This window comes from Typopeltis vanoorti, chromosome 16 (genome assembly GCF_054136105.1).
Source record: "Typopeltis vanoorti isolate ZY-2024b chromosome 16, IOZ_Tvanoo_1.0, whole genome shotgun sequence".
Classification (NCBI taxonomy): Eukaryota; Metazoa; Arthropoda; class Arachnida; order Uropygi; family Thelyphonidae; genus Typopeltis; species Typopeltis vanoorti.
Window position 1 is genome coordinate 26,568,304 of NC_143564.1, and position 18,123 is coordinate 26,586,426.

Here is an 18,123-nt window from a genome sequence, read left to right on the forward strand (position 1 = left end):
AGTTAATTCTAAAATACAGTCTCGAGAACTCAGTTCCAAATATTGTACTACTACTGTGAATTTCCCTCATAATTGCTGTAAGTGTTGATAGTTGTGAGAGGAGTTTTTTAAATAAAATTTAATTAAGAATTACCTACATTACTATGAAATAGACTTCAATTTTGCTAACAGAAAAGCAAGAAAAATAACATTTTAGAATGTTGAAATTAAAGTTTTACTTCAAAAATAAACATAGTTCTTTAATTTATTTCCCCTATATGTCGTTTTGACTTTTTGTAGTATTTTTGGTGTGTATTGAGAGGGGCAGCAAACGCAGGGACAGCCCCAGGCAGGAACTGCTCTAGCTACCACTGTTTTTATCCAATTATTATTATTATAATTATTATTATTACAACCCAAAGACCTCATAGAGTCAAAGACTCATCTGGGAGGTCCTTTTATCACACACACATCTCATCATACTGTGTTTTAAACACATTCAAACTCTTTGTAGACACCACATTCTCAGGCAAAGCATTCCAATCATTCACAACTCTGCATGAAAAAATCAGCCTCTCACTCCCCCTACTCACACCCTCCTTATACAGTTTCCAGGGATGACCTCTGGTTCAATTCTATTCCCACTATTCTCTTTAAACTTCTCCAACATTGATCCTATAACAACCCCTTACCAACTTGTAGGTCTCTATCATATCTCCCCTCTTCCTCCTGTCCACCAGACTCTGCAAATTACATCTTCTCAATCTTTCCTCATACTCGACATTCCAGAGGTCAGAAACTACCTTAGTCAGTCTCTTTTGGACTCTTTCCAACATCTCTTCATTCTTCTGAAAACAAGGTGACCAAATCTGGGCACAATAGTCCATGTGTGGCCTAATCAAAGCCTTTACAACGGAACAAGAATCTCCATACTTCTACATTTCAGTGTCCTCCACATCATTCCCAGAAGCCTTTGTGTTGTCTTCACAATTTTGGCGATGTGTCCCCTAAATTTTAGATCCTTATCCACTATCACCGCCAGATCTCTTATTTCCTCTACTTCCAACAATATACAGGGTGTTCGGGATAAATTTGACATATTTATAATTAATTATATTTTTCCGTAAGTTACATGTATTAACACACACTTCTCTTCATTTAAAAGTTTGGACCCTTCTTCATTCATATACAAGATGTCAGAAAGGATGGATAGCTGGAACCCACCTGAATCATGGAAGAGAATAACTTGTATCATGATGATTCGTGCCCGCCATCAAAATAAGGATATTACGACTGCTGCCCAATGCTCCCTGAATACAGTAAAAACAATCAGGCATGAACTAGAGACTTGCAATGGTGACTACGAGGATGTAGCAAGAAGAAAGATCCCTAGCAGACGATCTGATTGCGTTCGTACAGCAGAATTCCTCGCAAATCTGCAGGAACAGGTGTTGAAGAACCCTGGCATTGGAATTCAGGCTTTGTTCGTGGAGTTGCTAACTGTAGTCAAGCCCTGGATAACAAGGGTAGCCAATGGTAGGCCGTATGTATGGCAGCAGGATTCGGCCCCTTGCCACACCTCTGAGAAAAGTCAAAAATGGTTGTCTGAAAATTTCTACGACTTCACCAGTCCAAATGTTTGGCCTCCAAACTCCCCAGACCTTAACCCCATGGATTATTTTGTATGGGGCGCAGTTGAAAAAGACACCAATCGCACTTCCAGTAATACAAAAGCTCAGTTAATGGATAAAATTAAAACAGTTTTTGCGGCCCTTCCCAGGGAGACTGTAGCATCAGCTTGTTCGAGGTTCCGAAGCAGAATTGAAGCTGTGATCGATGCTAATGGTGGTTATTTTGAGTAAATCTTGTTGATAGTATTGTAATTAACTCTGCCTGTAATGTTTTTTGTCAATTCATTAAATTTAATATATACAAAGAAGATTTTCTTTTTCCTTACGAAACTGTCAAATTTATCCCGAACACCCTGTATTCTCACCAAGCATAAATTCTGCATCCCATCTTTGTTTTCCAAATTTTAAAACCTCACATTTTGCAACATTGAACTCACATCCCCATTTCCATGCCCAATCACTCAATCTATTCAAGTCTTCCTGTAAGGAAGACTTGAATAGATTGGGTGATTGGGTTCATGGTTCGTCCCAACTTTACATCATCTGCAAACAACTGAATATCTCCATCCAAATCTTTACCTATATCATTAATATACAAGTTAAATAGCAATGGACCTAAAACAGACCTCTGAGGCACTCCACTAGTGACTTTCCTGGATATCGCTCCCCCATACACAACTTGTTGATACCTATCAGATAGCCAGTCTCCAATCCAATGCACTAATCTAATATCCAACTCCATCTGCTCTAGTTAGACTGTCAACATATCATGAGGTACTCTATCAAAAGCTTTTGCGAAATCCAAGTATATTAATGTGTATCCTTCTCCTCTGTCCAAGGAAGCAGTCACTTTATTGTAATAAGTAAGTAGATTACTAAAACATGACCTTCCTTTAGCAAATCCATGCTGTTCATCAAAGATAATACCATTATTATCAACCCAACTTTGGATCCTAGTTCTCACAAGCTTCTCCAACAACTTAACCACAACACCTGACACACAGATAGGCTTATAGTGATGCTCACCTCCTTTATGAAGTGGCACAATCTTGCCCTCCTTCCACTCCTTAGGAACTTGACCAAGTGCAAGACTCATAAAAAATAAATATGTCAAGGCAGGTGTTAACTCCCTGGCACATTCTTTCAGAATACGTGGTGATATATTATCAAGTCCCACAACCTTATTAGCATCTAGTTTACTCAACTCTCCCATACACCTCTTACTCACTCACAGTCAGTCTCTTCTCCCCATCATCAACTGCTCTCAATCCTTCCATGAAGTCACATTCACAAGATTGAAAGATATTTATGAACTGCTCATAAGTATCTCCACCACACATTCTGCATCAGCTGTCTTTATACCATTTTCTCCAATCAATTGAATCCTTCCATAATTATTCTTTCTCTTGCTGGTTACATATCGAAAGAACTCCTTAGGATTCCTTTAGGCTTCATTAGCCAACTGCTGTTCATACCTCTCTTTAGCTACCCTCACCAACCAAGTCATCCTCCTTGCTTGGTCTTTGTAGACCTCATGGAATTGGTTATTTCCACTTCTCTTATGCTGCCTCCACAATGCCCTGTTTCTCTGTATCGCATGCTCAATCTCTTTATTCATCCATCTCACAACCACCTTATTTAATCTTCTCACCCTTTGAATACATTTAGACATTGCATCTACTAAACAGGTTTTGAAAATCCCCCAAGCTGCATTGATCTCTTTTCCAGCTAACTCCTCATTTCACGCTACACCTGCAAGCTGTCTCCTGAGCTCTTCATAATCACCCCCCCCCCTTGAAGTTCCACATATACCCTTTTCTCACAAAGGTCCTCGCACTGCTGACAACCACCCAGGTAATCACCTCATGGTCACTCTCACCAATTGGTGGTTGATTTGACACCTCATTTATAATTACATTTTCTGATGAGATGACCAAATCCAAGACTCTCAATCCTTGTGCTCTCCGTTACATACTGTCTGAGGTAGTTATCCCTCAAAAACTCAAGAAACTCCTTTTCTTTGCTTCCAGTTGCTATCTCATCATTCCAACCTATACTGCCATAATTAAAATCACCCATAATGATCAGTCTTTTCTTATTTACTTGGCTAATTTGATTGTACATTTCATTATCACCACCATCCACATTATCAGGTTTATAACAACATCCCACCAAGTATTTGATTCTATTCACCTCTGTCTCACACCATACTGCCTCAAAACCACTGCCCTATTTTCCTCTTGCATATCTACCTTGTATGGACATAATTCTTTCTCTATCATCAATAGCACTCCCCCTCCCTTTTTACCCCTTCTGTCCTCACGAAACACATCATACCTTTCCATCTCTATTCCTGTCAGGATGTGGTCCTCATCTAACCATGTCTCACTTATTCCGACAATCTTTGGGTGAACAGATGCAATTAGTGCAACCATTTCATATGCCTTGTATACTTCTAGCATTTGTATACAAACATAACAGCTCATTTCTGGATCTACAGCTAGTTCCACTGATACCACTCACTCGATGTGATCTCTTCATGCTCAAATGGGGCCATTTCCCTTTCTGCTTCTTCATTTTAAAACCTGTTTCAATTTCAACCGTTTTCTCTTGATCCCTGGTCATCCCATTCCTTTCCTGCCTACACATGCTCACCTCCTTTTGGAGCATCCATCTTTCTCATGCTGTGTACCCCTGTCCAACCTGAGCCTCCCCGTTTCCCTGCTCCTCTTGCACACCCATTGTCTCATTTTCTATACTCATACTACTCACTTCCTCATTCATAACCACCTCTTCAATCACTCCTGTCTTACTCTCTACCTCTTCCACATCACTTCCCACTCGATCTCTGATTCATTCTCTCTATTCACTTCTCTACCTTCCAGCAGCAGTCTCTCCAGTTGACTCACACCATGACCACTCAAATGGAGTCCATCACTCCCATACAGCTCACTTCATCCCTCAAACTCATTCCACACATTAAAAAACTGTACTCCCGTCTCCTCACACATTTCAGCCAGCATATCATTCATAATCCTTGCTCCCCACCTCATTTCATCACAGTCATACCTAGGCAACACGCTAACTACCCTTCCTGTCACACTATTCTCTTTTATCCTTCTAAGCAGCCTCCTGATATCCATTCTGACACACTCTTTGTCCTCTCTCAAATCATTCGTACCTATTAATACTATTAACTCTTTTGCTCGCTCCTGTCTCATATCCAATGTCTCAATCACTCTACTCATTTTAGCACCTGGAAAACATACCTTGTGCATTCTATCCTCCAGCACACCTTTAATAATGGAGTCACCATACAACACCACTCACTCTTCTTTCGTTAACTCTTTCATGCCATCATTATTTATTTTAACAGTTTTTACCCGAATTTTCTTAATTTCATTATGCATCCATTTCATTTCTTGCTTCATCCAATCCAATTCAAATTCCGAATCTCGCAACACATACTCTCTATCAGTCAATCTTTCTAACTTTTTAACTCTCAACCCCCTCTTCTCACTTTCACTCTGATTCATCCTTCTTCGTTTCCGTACTTTCAGTCCAACATGCGTCCAACTTTTGCTATCATTCTTCTCATTTTCACACTCATCCATCTTTCAATTATTATCTTAGCTTTTGAAATGCAATCTTATATAAGTGTTTTCAAATGATCCTTAATGTAACTTCTAACAACACTTTTAACCCACTTCCTCTCTTATTAATTGCACCACAATATTTTTACATATTGTCTTCTTACTCAGTGAGAACATGAAATCTAGGCTTATCCTGTCTTAGATTGGATGATATACCAAAAATCATAAACAGAAGAAAAAGAATCCAACAACAACAGCAAAATGAAAAAGCTTTTACATTTAAAACCAACATTTATGACCGTAACGCAAACATAAATAATGTACACAACTTAGATCATCTAAACTAGGCCTACTGATTTTCATAGAAGTTCAACTGATAGCCTCAACAGCTATTGTCCACCTCAACTACCAAAAATCACACTCTGTATAATTTCATCCATCAGAAAAATGGTACTTGTGCAGTCATGAGATCTGACATCCCATATCAGAGAACGTGACCTGGAGTCCTTCTCCCATTCATGATTTCTGTGACATAAAATTGTTCTTGGGCTAGGGGAAACTCATAAAAAGTGGTGAATGTATTCCCGTAAGCTCTCTGGTGAAATTTCATACGAAACTTTTATAGTTTCTGTATTCGGCTTTGAAATAATGTTGGATTTAATATCCACTTAATTTTTGTAGATTTTGCATCACCGAAATGAAGCCTTTTGGCTCTTTATTTTGGTAAATGTATGAATCTGTTTGGAGTCATATATGGAGATTTCATGATTTGGGGTGTGCAGAGTAGAGTGCCAGAGAATTGCTTGCTTGCTAGGTGGAATAATACAGTGTGGCAGAGACAATGGCAATGAAGAGAGAGCTGAAAATGTAGAGGAGATAAATGGATGTACCAACCATTCTCAGGTCATTCATACTAACCATAGTAATGGTTGGTACAAATGACCTGAGAGGTATTGTGAATTGTGTAGCATGAGAGTTAAGGTCAATGTTAGGGACAGTGCAACAAAAATGTGGAGGAAAGATAATGAACTTGCTGTACAGCATGCTCACTATTCTCTCCTCTGAATGAGATGATGGCAAGAATGTGCAGGAAGAGAAGTCTGAAATATGTGGATGCAAGGAGCACATGAAAATAAAAGAAAGTTGAGAATGTATGAGATGGATTATACTTGAATGCAAAAGGACTCAAGCATTTAAAGAGGATGTGGTTTCCTGCACAAGTGATGTGTTAGGTCAGAGAAGCTAGAATTGCAAGGGTGGAATGTAGTAGGGATGGTCTCATGTGGGTGATAGTGGCTTTTGAAATCAGAAAATGTACACAGTCTTGTCATAAATACTGTTACAACTTCCACATATCCCCCTCATTTCACACCAGAATTGTGCAAGCCAGGTCCTGTTAGTGACATTGTAGGAAGCAGTAGGAAGATTATGAGAACTGTGTCACTGTAATAGGACTTCACAAGGTTGGAACGCAGCCACTCGTTATTTTCAACATGCTAAAAACACTAGGGATCAGCAAGATGTTTGTGTATCAAGCTATAAACCATTATAATGACAGAAGACCTATCTGACTACCAAAGAACAGGTTGACCACACTGCATTAGGATGCAACAACTTGTGAGGGCTGTGAAGGCACACCTCCAACATAATCCTGAGAACGCAGAAAGTGATGTCATGAGAGATGAATGTTTCGCAGAAAACAATGTCACGTGCACTAATTGATGAATAGGTTTGAGAGCCCATTGTCATTCTACACGTCCTAACACCACAACTTATGCAGCAGAGAGTGATAAAATCAAAGGCACTTCTTCGGTGGTACGTGAACAACAGATATAGGGATATCCTCTTCACAGATCAGAAAATTTTCATCAATGAAGAGTCATTTAACCACTAAAACGATCAGGTATATGCCCCGGATGGTCATAGCACATGCCATAACACCCAAGATTTAGAAAGGTCATCACCCCACATCAGTGATGGGTGGCTTATTAGGAAGTATCCAAGCATTTCTGCAAGAAAGGGGTAAAAACCAACAAAGTGTATCAAGACACCGTGCTGGAACCTGTGGTACGGCCCCTGAATAACACCTTGTTTCACGGTAGGCAGTGGACCTTCCAACTTCATTCAGTGATGAAGACAAAGTCAGTTCCATCAGCAGGAAAGGTCAAGGCATTGGTGTTTTGGGAAACTAAAGGCATTCTGTTTATTAATTAGTTTGAAAAGGGTAAAACAATAACCGAGGAATATTATTCCGATCTTTTAACCAGACTAGATGAAAAAATTCATGAATAAAGACCCGGTTTGCAGAGGGAAAAAAAATCATCTTTCATCAGGACAATGCACCTCCCACAAAGGCGATTTGGCAATGGGAAAATTAAGGGATCTGCACTATGAATTGTTGGAACATCCACCCTATTCCCCCAGATTTGGCTCCCTCTGACTTCTATCTCTTCCCAAAACTAAAACTCTTACTCACTGGCAAGCGTTTTTCTTCAAATCAAGAGGTGATTGATTGCAGCTGTAGAGAAGGGTATTTTGCAGATCTTACTCAGAACCACTACAGGAATGGGATAATGACACTGGAGCATCATTGGAATAAATGTATTAGTCTTAAGAGAGATTATGTTGAAAAATAAAAATAATTTTGAAATTATAAATTCATTTTTTTTCATTGTTAGGCCGAGAACTTTCCAGACCACCCTCATAGCTTTGTGCTTTTCTCCAAATTTTCCCAAAACACTTCTATATGTCAGTTAATGATTTCCTACTCTGCTGTTTAGATCTCCAACAAGAACCCACTTTTCCTTTTTCATTGTGTCAGCTGTCTTCTGTGATGCTTTAAAAAATTCCTCCATTTCTTCCTTGGTAGAATCTTCTGTGGAACCATAAGCTCAAATAAGTCTTATGGTCCAGTTCTCCATTCTGATATTTGCCCACATCACTCTACTTGATATTGCCTGCCATTCAAGAAGGTTATCTTCATATTTAGTGATGAATTCTATAGCCACTACCTCTTTTCCCTGACTGTTATTGCCTGAAGATCAGTAGCTTAGATATTTTGTATCAGTAGCTTAGAAAGATCTCCCCCAGTTTTGTCTTCTTTGTTTCAGTCAAGCCTATAATGTTGATCTGGTACTTATCCAATTGTTCTACTTTTTCCATTGATGCTTCTTATGTTCGTAGTCCAATCTTGAACTCTGTGGATGTAGAGTTGGGATGTATTCTGGGATTTGTTCCAGTAGCTGACTTTTCGCCATTCACCCTGGTTCCCTTACGAAAACAATGGGACTGTGTTTAACTGGGCAATGCCCCAGCTGGCATGAAATTTTGTCCTGTTAGTCTTATTCAATCTCTTAATCAATAAGATTAAGACAATATAAAGAAGTTGCAGAGCAGCTATTAAAAATGGGTGAATAGTATTAGCTGAGTTTGTACTGGGGGGGGGGCTGAAAAGTTCTGATAAGCAACCAGAACAAAAATGATATTAAAGCAACTGATATAACCACAAAAAAAAAAAAGAGCATATCTTAAAACCCTTTAACTCCCATGTTTCATCAAATTGCAATAATTTGTTCTTTTTCTTTTAGGATATATATATATATATATATATATATATATATATATATATATATATATATATATCGTCATAATCATCATCAAATTCCTGCCATGTACCCTCAAGGGGTGCATGGCAGGAATTACCCCTTATATATATATACAATATATATATATAAGTACTATCATATCCTGTACACCCCTTATATATATATATATATATATATAAGGGGTATAATATATGTTAAAGATACCAAAGGTATCTTTAACATATATTATACGCAAGGTAAAAAACTTTCTACATCTATCTCTCATCCTGAGATTTTTATTTAATAAGGTCAAAGCACCTTTTGGTAACTTGTTTTGGTAAAATACTTATAAGCTCTGTATTACTTAACCTTGGTATTTCTAAGCCTGGTTCCCACTGATGAGACCTCAATAAAGGTCAAAACCGGTCTGGGTAGTGGCCCTTACCTTTAATGCATAGCATCATACATCTCCTCAAGGAGATGGGCTCTGCATTAAGGGTAAATATTAAGCTTATTCCGACTTTACCACGAGTTGCCTCAACTTGTACTACTTTACAGGTCACTTAGACTTGCATTACATGCAGGCGCAAACTTGACTTATTTGTCTGTTTGCTTACTTGGGAAATGGAGTAAAAACCAGGTTTTAAAATAGCTTGGTATCTTTAACACATATTATACTTTAACATATATATATATATATATATATATATATACAGATGTACAGGCTATCATTAAGTTTTTTGTGCTGCAAAAGAAGTTTGCAACTGAGATTCACCAAACTTTGTGTGAGAATTTAGAGCACTGTGCCCCAGTATATCCAACAGTTGCAAGATGGGTAGCCAAGTTTAAAATTGGAGATCCTGAGACAACAGATACCCCTATATCAGGAACACCTTCCACAGCAATCACACCTGAAAACATCGATGCAGTACATGCCATGATCCTTGATGATAGACAAATAACAGCCATAAACATTGCAAAGACTGGGGATATCTAGGGAACAAGTTGGGGTCATTATCCACCAACATCTGAAGCAGAAGCTCTCAGCAAAGTAGGTCCCCAAATGTTTGAATGCTGACCAAAGGAGAAAATGTGCTCATCTCAAGGGATTTGGGGTCATTTTGAGAAATCAGGTGCAAATTTTTTGGCTCGTATTGTGACTATTGATAAAACATGGCTTCATCACTATGTTCCAGAGACCAAAGAACAGTCAATGCAGTGGAGACACAAAGGTTCTCTATGGCCAAAGAAGTTCTGAACCCAAAAGTCAGCAGGGAAGATTCTTAACATGGTCTATTAGGATAAGGATGGTGTGATCTTTACCAAGTACCACAAAAAAAGGTGAAACTGTTACAGAAGCAGTTTATTTAACAGCTCTGAAGGAATTGAAGGAGGAAAAATGTACATTGTACTGAAGGGAAAATGCCACAGGAAACTGAACAGAGGTGGTGCTTTTGCAGGACAATGCACCTGCTAACACTACTCATGAAACCCAACAGACAATACACAACTTGGGCTTTCAGTGTCTACCTCACCTATCAGATGGGCCAGGTCACCTATTCGTCTGACCTGGCCCATCGGACTATTTTCTATTCCCAAATTTAAAGAAACACTTGAAAGGAACAAAATTTACCTCAGATGATGAAGTCATATCTGCAGCCGAGGACTGGTTTGTGCAACAAGGGAAAGACTTGCTTCTCAGAGGATTGCAAATGATGCAGCAGCATTGTAACAAGTGTATAACACTTCATGCAAAATATGTACAATAACATGTAAGCTACATGGTTCTACCTCAATTCCTTCATGTTGATTATGACAACTTTTCAGCATACCAAAAGTCTGAAATAAGGATGAGGAATGTCATTGACCTTATTTAAGATCTATCTTGACAATGTGGCATGCTGGACTGCTTTGTGTAGAACTATTGGAATTGATATTAGGAAAATATCATTCATTCACTACTGTTTGTCAATGAATAAGTGATAACTTTTCAAGACAGGGATGACAATGATTTCATGATGATGAAATTGGTTGATGTTTACAGCATAGGAGGTCTAAAGTTAATTTTACAAAGACAGAATATCTGGTGGTTGGTGGAGAAGGTAAAGATTTAGGCTTCCTGTTGGCAAATTTAAATCAGTAGATCATTTAAAAATAACTGAGGTCTATTATTCATAAGTTGGGTACATGTGAGAAATATATAAATGATCATGCCAACCAGGCATATACTACTATGAAGAAACTGAATGGTGTATTGCGAAGTTGAGATATTCAACAGGAAACCACAAAGATGATAACCCAAATGACAGCAAAGAACATTTTGATGTATTGGAAGGACAGGCTTTGAATGTAAAACAAAAAAGACATAAAAAAGATGTAGATGGATAGTCTATGATAGAGTATACATATATCTTACCTTCAAAGAGTTTGTAATAATTTCATCATGGAGAGATTGAATGTGCAAGAAACTGTAGTGGACATTTTGGAGACTGATGTGTGAAATGGTATGGTCATGTTCAAATGATGCCCAAGAAAGAGAGGGAGATGGCCAGAAAGTCATGAATTAGTCACTACCAGGAAGACAGAAGAAAGGACAGCTCCAACTTATGTAGAGAGGAGAATTTTCAAAGATATTGTGAGTCACAGTGGTACAAGAGGGTTCCTGGGATGAATGCTCACAATAGAAAAGAGAATTATAAACTAACCACTAAGTAGCAGAGATACCTTTAAAAATAAAAGTAAGAAACATGGCATTGAAAAAATCATAAATGTCCAAAATACACAAAGTTTAAGATATAATTTTAAGAATACATATTTGCAAACCATTACAATTAATTTTTGCTATATAATCAAAAATGTTTATAATTTTTTATTATATTTTGGATTATACTGCACTACATTATCAAAAATGCAACTTTTGCTATAAATGCAAATTTCAATATATAGACTAGTTTATACCCTTCTTGCATGTCCAATAAATCCTTTTTCTGTTACTTCATCCTCTAATATTTGTCTTCCTTTGCTCTGCCAAGAACTTGGAGAAGGACGGGCTCCTTGCATACAGTTATGAGTTGGAGAATCATGAACTAATGATTTATAGTATACATCTCGTTCTTGGTCTTTGGGTAGAAAAGGTACAGTACCTGAAAATGAATATCCTATAAATGAGTTTTGCTTTATACTGCACATTCACAGTTTTCAGAAATATACTAATACATATGTCATAGCATAAAAATGTACTGGACAGATATAGAAGGGAGCTAAGTCATTTTGGTTGACATAATCAAGAAAGATTCCATGACTGCAATTTCTAAAACACTGATAGAACTGACTGTTCAGGCAATCATATGGAGTATTTCAGTGAAGTCAGGTCAATTGGAAGAATTCAATCATCAGCACCTTCACATATGTAGGCCTATTAGTAACCATTTTCATATTTCTTAGCTGAGAGACATTAAATCATCAGACTGGTAAAACTAACTAGGAATGCAGGCAAGCATGGGATATGATATCCACATCTCCTATGAGGAAAGGCTAAGCTCCTGTGATATTATGCATCTTTAGGTGGTAGATGAGTTGCATTACCTTGTGTGATACCACAATTTTGCTTATTTGAAGCCTGAAGCAGCCAAAAATCATGTTCAGATTTGGGGTTTCATAAAAACAAAGGTTTATTGGCAAAAGATCAATAGTTTAGCTGAACTTAAAGAACGCATTCAGTTGGCAGTGCAGTACATAACTCCTGAAATTCTCCAAAATGTGTTTTGTAATGTTAAGGATAGATTTGAAATTTGCAGGGATATAGATGGAGCACATGTTGAAAGTTCTCAATAAAGATTTGACTTATGATTTATAAATATGTTTTTGTATCATAATTAGGTAATAAACATGAAATTATGTCAGTTTTTAATAGATTTGTCCGATTTCATAGAAATAGATAGCTAATTCTGGGACACCCTGTATAATGAACCTGATGCTAATGCTTTAGGATGGGAACGTAAAGAATCTTCTGCCATAATTCTGGCAGGTGTATTAAGAGGTTAAATAGTTACGTGAGGGAAAGTACTGCTGAGGCCATGATTTGCAGAGGAAGAGCATGAAATTCCTCATGTATAATACTCAGTTAAAAATTCTTCATACTATATTCCATGACTAATTTGTTTCATTTCAAGAACGGCCATTAAAATACAAACAATGAAAAATATATTACATACAGATAAACATAAACCTCCTAAAACCATTTAGATATCATTTTAATTCTAACCTCAATGCCATTCATTTCCAATCTGCAAATATGCCTATGCAATGATCTCCCTTTCACCACCATTTTTTTCCAGAGCACTAACAAGAAACAAGAATTTAAGATAATATTGCACAAAAAATTTAACTAAACACAACATTCCATCCACAAAAATCACACAGCAACACTCAATCTAAAAATTATACAATATTGTCATACAATGAATATACTAACTTTTCTTGCTGCAACCCAAACATTATAAGAAAATAATGAAGGGCAATGTCTGTTATATGAGATTTGAAGTAAAAGAAGCAAAACTCCAAGTTGGAATCATTTGTTGCCAAAGGTCATGAACTCATTACAGTTAATCCATTAATGTTCTAACAATAAGGGATTAATGGCAAAGTATGGCGATTGCAAGATGAAAAACAAATAGTCTTTCAGAATTTCATCCTTGAAAATTCATCAGGCAGTTTGTGTATTTGATCAGCTTCAGACTATATGGGGAAATTAAATCTGAATGCATACTGCACAGATCTATGTTGTGCTATCCAGACAATATAACCTTGAAGAAACCAATCAGTAGGTAATCACTTCATTGTGGCATGTTTGAATGCCTTGCAGTTCACTATTCATTGTAGAAATTATATAATACTGACTAAATTAGAAATTATAAAGTATTGTGGATACTGTTTTGTATTTGCTACATAAACAGGTAAGCCAAGAATTTTTTATTTTTCATAATAAATTGACAAAAAGTTCAATTAGCCCAATATGAGGGTGCAGTTTCCCTAAAGAGCAAAGTTACTAGTGGAGTACTGTAGGGTCAGTTTTGAGACCACTGCTCTTCAATTTATATATTAATGATATCAGAATCAGATATGGTAACTGGGATTGAGTATAATGGGTATACAATTTTTAGGAATAACAGAAGAGATAGGAGAGGAGGAAGAGTACTACTAATCATATCATTATGTTGGAGGTTTAATGGATTTTTTACAACACATAAAAATAATTAAAATAGAATTTAATACTTCCTATATTTTGTCCTAGTCACTAGGACATCTACGGGGATTACAAAACAATTAATGTAACATGCACACAAAAACTTACAATACTAAACCCAACCACGTGGGTGACACTAAAGTCCTATCTAGGTGGAGCGCCCTCTAAGGGAGGTAGTAGGTGGCCTGGAATGTAAGGTGGGACCTCTGGTAATGAGTTCCCAAATCTTCGGAAGCTTAATGCAGCCATATTTATTAAGATTTGGTTGGTTTCTGAGAGCTGCTGCTGCTGCTGCTGCTTCTAAGAAAAGTCTCTCTTTCTTGAATTTGCTGTGGTGGAGCATGGTGGTTTTCTTCCATGATACTCTGTGGGTGGTGTCCAAAACATGGTCAGCCAAGCCTGAATGGCCATAGTTGTGTTTAACGATGTACGACTTGTGTTCCTCCAGGCAGATGGATGCTGATCTGCCTGTCTGTCCAAAGTACGCAGGCTTACAGGAACAGGGTACTTTGTAAACTCCGGGCAGAGAGAGAGGAGGGAGCTGATCTTTCGTAGAACAGATAAGGGTAGCAAGTTTGCGGTAGGGCTTATATGCTGTGTGTAGGTTATACTTTTTTAGTATCTTGGCTATTTTTTCCGAAGTGCCATGGATGTAGGATATGGTGATGGCATTTTTAAAATCTTGTTGACGAGAGGGACGGGGAATGGGGGAGGAATTGATTATTTTTTTGATACTGTGTTTGCTGTAGCCATTAGTAAGCTTTGATATCTCCTCTTTGTTTACCAATATTCCCTTAACTAACACTTTATCTCTCTTAGAAAACGTTTTTCCCCCTGACATCTTAGATCTCTTTTCCCTTGCCATCAACTCTGGGTATTTCTCTTGGAAGAACAAAATCTACAAGCAGATAGAGGGAACCGCCATGGATTCCCCCATCTCACCCCCCCTTGCCAATTTCTATATGGAAGATTTCGAAAAATGAGCCATAAACTCAGCCCTACTCAAACCTTCTATCTGGCTAAGATATGTAGATGATGTGTTCTCTATTTGGCCTCATGGCCCAGACACGTTAGACTCCTTCCTCAGTCATCTCAATAGCCTACATCCAAGAATCCAGTTTACTATGGAAAAGGAAAAGAACAATTTTTTACCCTTCCTAGACACCTTAGTCACACGCCTGCCTAATGATACACTTGCCTTCACTGTATACAGAAAACCCACACACACAGGCAAATACATTCAAAAACTCTCCCACCACCACACCTCGCAACAATATGGCATCATTAAAACTCTTACCAAGAGAGCCCACAATCTTTGTTCCAGTGGAACCGCCCTCACTACTGAGCTTAACCACATACACAGAACTTTCCTCTCCAATGGCTACAGCGAACACAGTATCAAAAAAATAATCAATTCCTCCCCCATTCCCCGTCCCTCTCATCAACAAGATTTTAAAAATACCATCACCATACCCTACATCCGTGGCACTTCGGAAAAAATAGCCAAGATACTAAAAAAGTATAACCTACACACAGCATATAAGCCCTACCGCAAACTTGCTACCCTTATCCGTTCTACGAAAGATCAGCTTCCTCCTCTCTCTCTGCCTGGAGTTTACAAAGTACCCTGTTCCTGTAAGTTTGCGTACTTTGGACAGACAGGCAGATCAGCATCTATCCGCCTGGAGGAACACAAGTCGTACATTGTTAAACACAACTATGGCCATTCAGGCTTGGCTGACCATGTTTTGGACACCACCCACAGAGTATCATGGAAGAAAGCCACCATGCTCCACCACAGCAAATTCAAGAAAGAGAGACTTTTCTTAGAAGCAGCAGCAGCTCTCAGAAACTAACCAAATCTTAATAAATACGGTTGCATTAAGCTTACAAAGATTTGGGAAACACTCATCACCAGAGGTCCCACCTTACATTCCAGGCCACCTACTACCGCCCTTAGAGGGCGCTCCACCTAGATAGGACTTTAGTGTCACCCACATGGTTGGGCTTAGTATTGTAAGTTTTTGTGTGCATGTTACATTAATTGTTTTGTAATCCCCGTAGATGTCCTAGTGACTAGGACAAAATATAGGAAGTATTAAATTCTATTTTAATTCTTTTTGAGTGTTGTAAAAAATCCATTAAACCTCCAACATAATGTCCTCACAGCACTTAAGCCTCTACACAAGAATACTAATCATATCACATGACTTAAGTCTAGTTAGGGTAAAAATGCAAAAAAACAATTATGGTAAGTAACAATGTCCCATGTAGCGGAGAGTTTGAGGCTATCTGGAGTGAAGTGGAGGCTAACAAAATGAAGATATAGACCTGGCAGCTCAGTTGCAGGGATAAAGAAATGCATTGCCAATTTAGAATTATGGGTACTAAACAAGTGATCATTATGGGTGACTTTAATTTTCCAAACATTGATTGGGTAGAAGAGAAGTTTCATGATAAGAATAAAGAAGAATTTATTGAATTGTTGCAAGACAACTTTCTGAAGCAGGCATGTGAAAGAAGGAACTCAAGGTCAAAGGCAGTGTTGAATTTGCTCATAGTATCAGAAGGGGTCTCTGTTAGGAACATGGCTATTTTACCACCAGTTGGTGATAGTGATCATGCTCGGCTTTCTTGGGAATTACTAACTGTTTTCATGTTTCCATTAGAACAGGTTACATGCTGAACTACAAAGCTGGAAATTATGATCAACTGAGGAGAATACTATCTTTGGTCCATGGAGTTTTTATCAGTTATAAAAAGTTAGTGAATTGGAAATATGTCAGTAATGCATGGGAGTCTTTGAAAAAGTGCTTAAATGAGGCAGTATCTGAATGTATCCCTGGTGTTCAACGAATAAATAGGTTGGGAGTGAAGCGATGTGCAACCTTATTAAGCAAGCGATTCACAAGAAGATGATGTAGAAAGAACATCGTGAGAATAAGAGACACGTTATGAAATATATAAAGCTCAGACCTGAAAACTAATGAATATTGTGCAGAAAGCTAAATGGAGTATGAAAAGAAATTGAACCATGCAGGCTAAAGGCAATCCAAAAGAATTTTATCGTTATGCAACAAGCAAAAGAAAGAATAAATGTGGAAGAATAACTTTAGTTATTCTTCCACATTAGTGCTCGCTTTGCTAAGATATATCAACCAGGCGTATGTAACATGGTGCACAATGCTACTGTTACATTGGATGAAAAGTTTGAGGTGCATGAAAATGAGGTTGAAGAGCTGTTCCATAACCTGGATAAAAATTTGTCTATAGGGACAGATGGAATATCAGCTTGTTTGCTAAAGGAATGCTGAGCCGAATTGGCTAGGCCTTTCACATGCTTGTATAACTTGAGTCTCAGCTCAGCAATGATACCACAGGAATGGAAGGAATGTATGATAGTTCCATTGTACAAGGGTGGTACAAAAACTGATATGTCTAACTACTGACCTATCAGTATGTTTGGTGTGGTAGTGAAGATTTTAGAGACGTTGGTAAGAACTCACATACAGAAATGGATAGACAAACATGCTATACTCAGCATGGAGCAGCATAGGTTTACTAAAGGAAGGTCATGTTTTAGCAATTTGCTCATATTTTATAACAATGTTATGGCCAATTTAGACTTATGAGTACTAAACAAGTGATCATTATGGGTGACTGTAATTTTCCAAACATTGATTGGAAAAGGGAATGGATACACTATGATAATGTTGGATTTTTCTAAGGCATTTCATAGTTTACTACATGAAAGGCTGTTGCATAAACTGGAGAATATGGAATTGGAATATAAACTCTTGAATTAGATCAGTGGATGGTTGACAGACAGATATCAAAAAGTGATATACAGTGAGTGAGTCTGCAGATTTAAGGTGACCAGTGGTGTACCCTTAGGGTTCATTCCTTGGGCCATTGTTGTTCAATCTGTACATTAACGATATTAGGAAGAGTTGAACATGAGATGTGCAAATGTTTGCCAATGATGTGAAGATAGTAGGGCAATCAGGGATGCTACTGATATTCAGCATTACAAAATGATTTGAATAGGCTGGAAATTTGGGCAAAAAGGAAAATGGCTGTCAGTTTAATGT

At 37.8% G+C, this 18,123-nt stretch overlaps 1 protein-coding gene across 8 annotated transcripts in view; it reads right to left on the reverse strand.

The window, feature by feature from the left end:
* Rph (Rabphilin) overlaps positions 1-18,123 on the reverse strand; it is a 695,894-nt gene that overhangs the window by 358,453 nt on the left and 319,318 nt on the right. For all 8 annotated transcript variants that reach the window (XR_016549578.1, XM_090406051.1, XM_090406050.1 and 5 more), the window contains one exon: positions 11,746-11,930. Coding sequence is in view for 7 of the 8 variants with exons in the window: in XM_090406051.1 (XP_090262177.1) it covers positions 11,746-11,930 (185 nt within the window). In the remaining variant the exon portion in view is untranslated. The remainder of the gene's footprint in view (positions 1-11,745; positions 11,931-18,123) is intronic.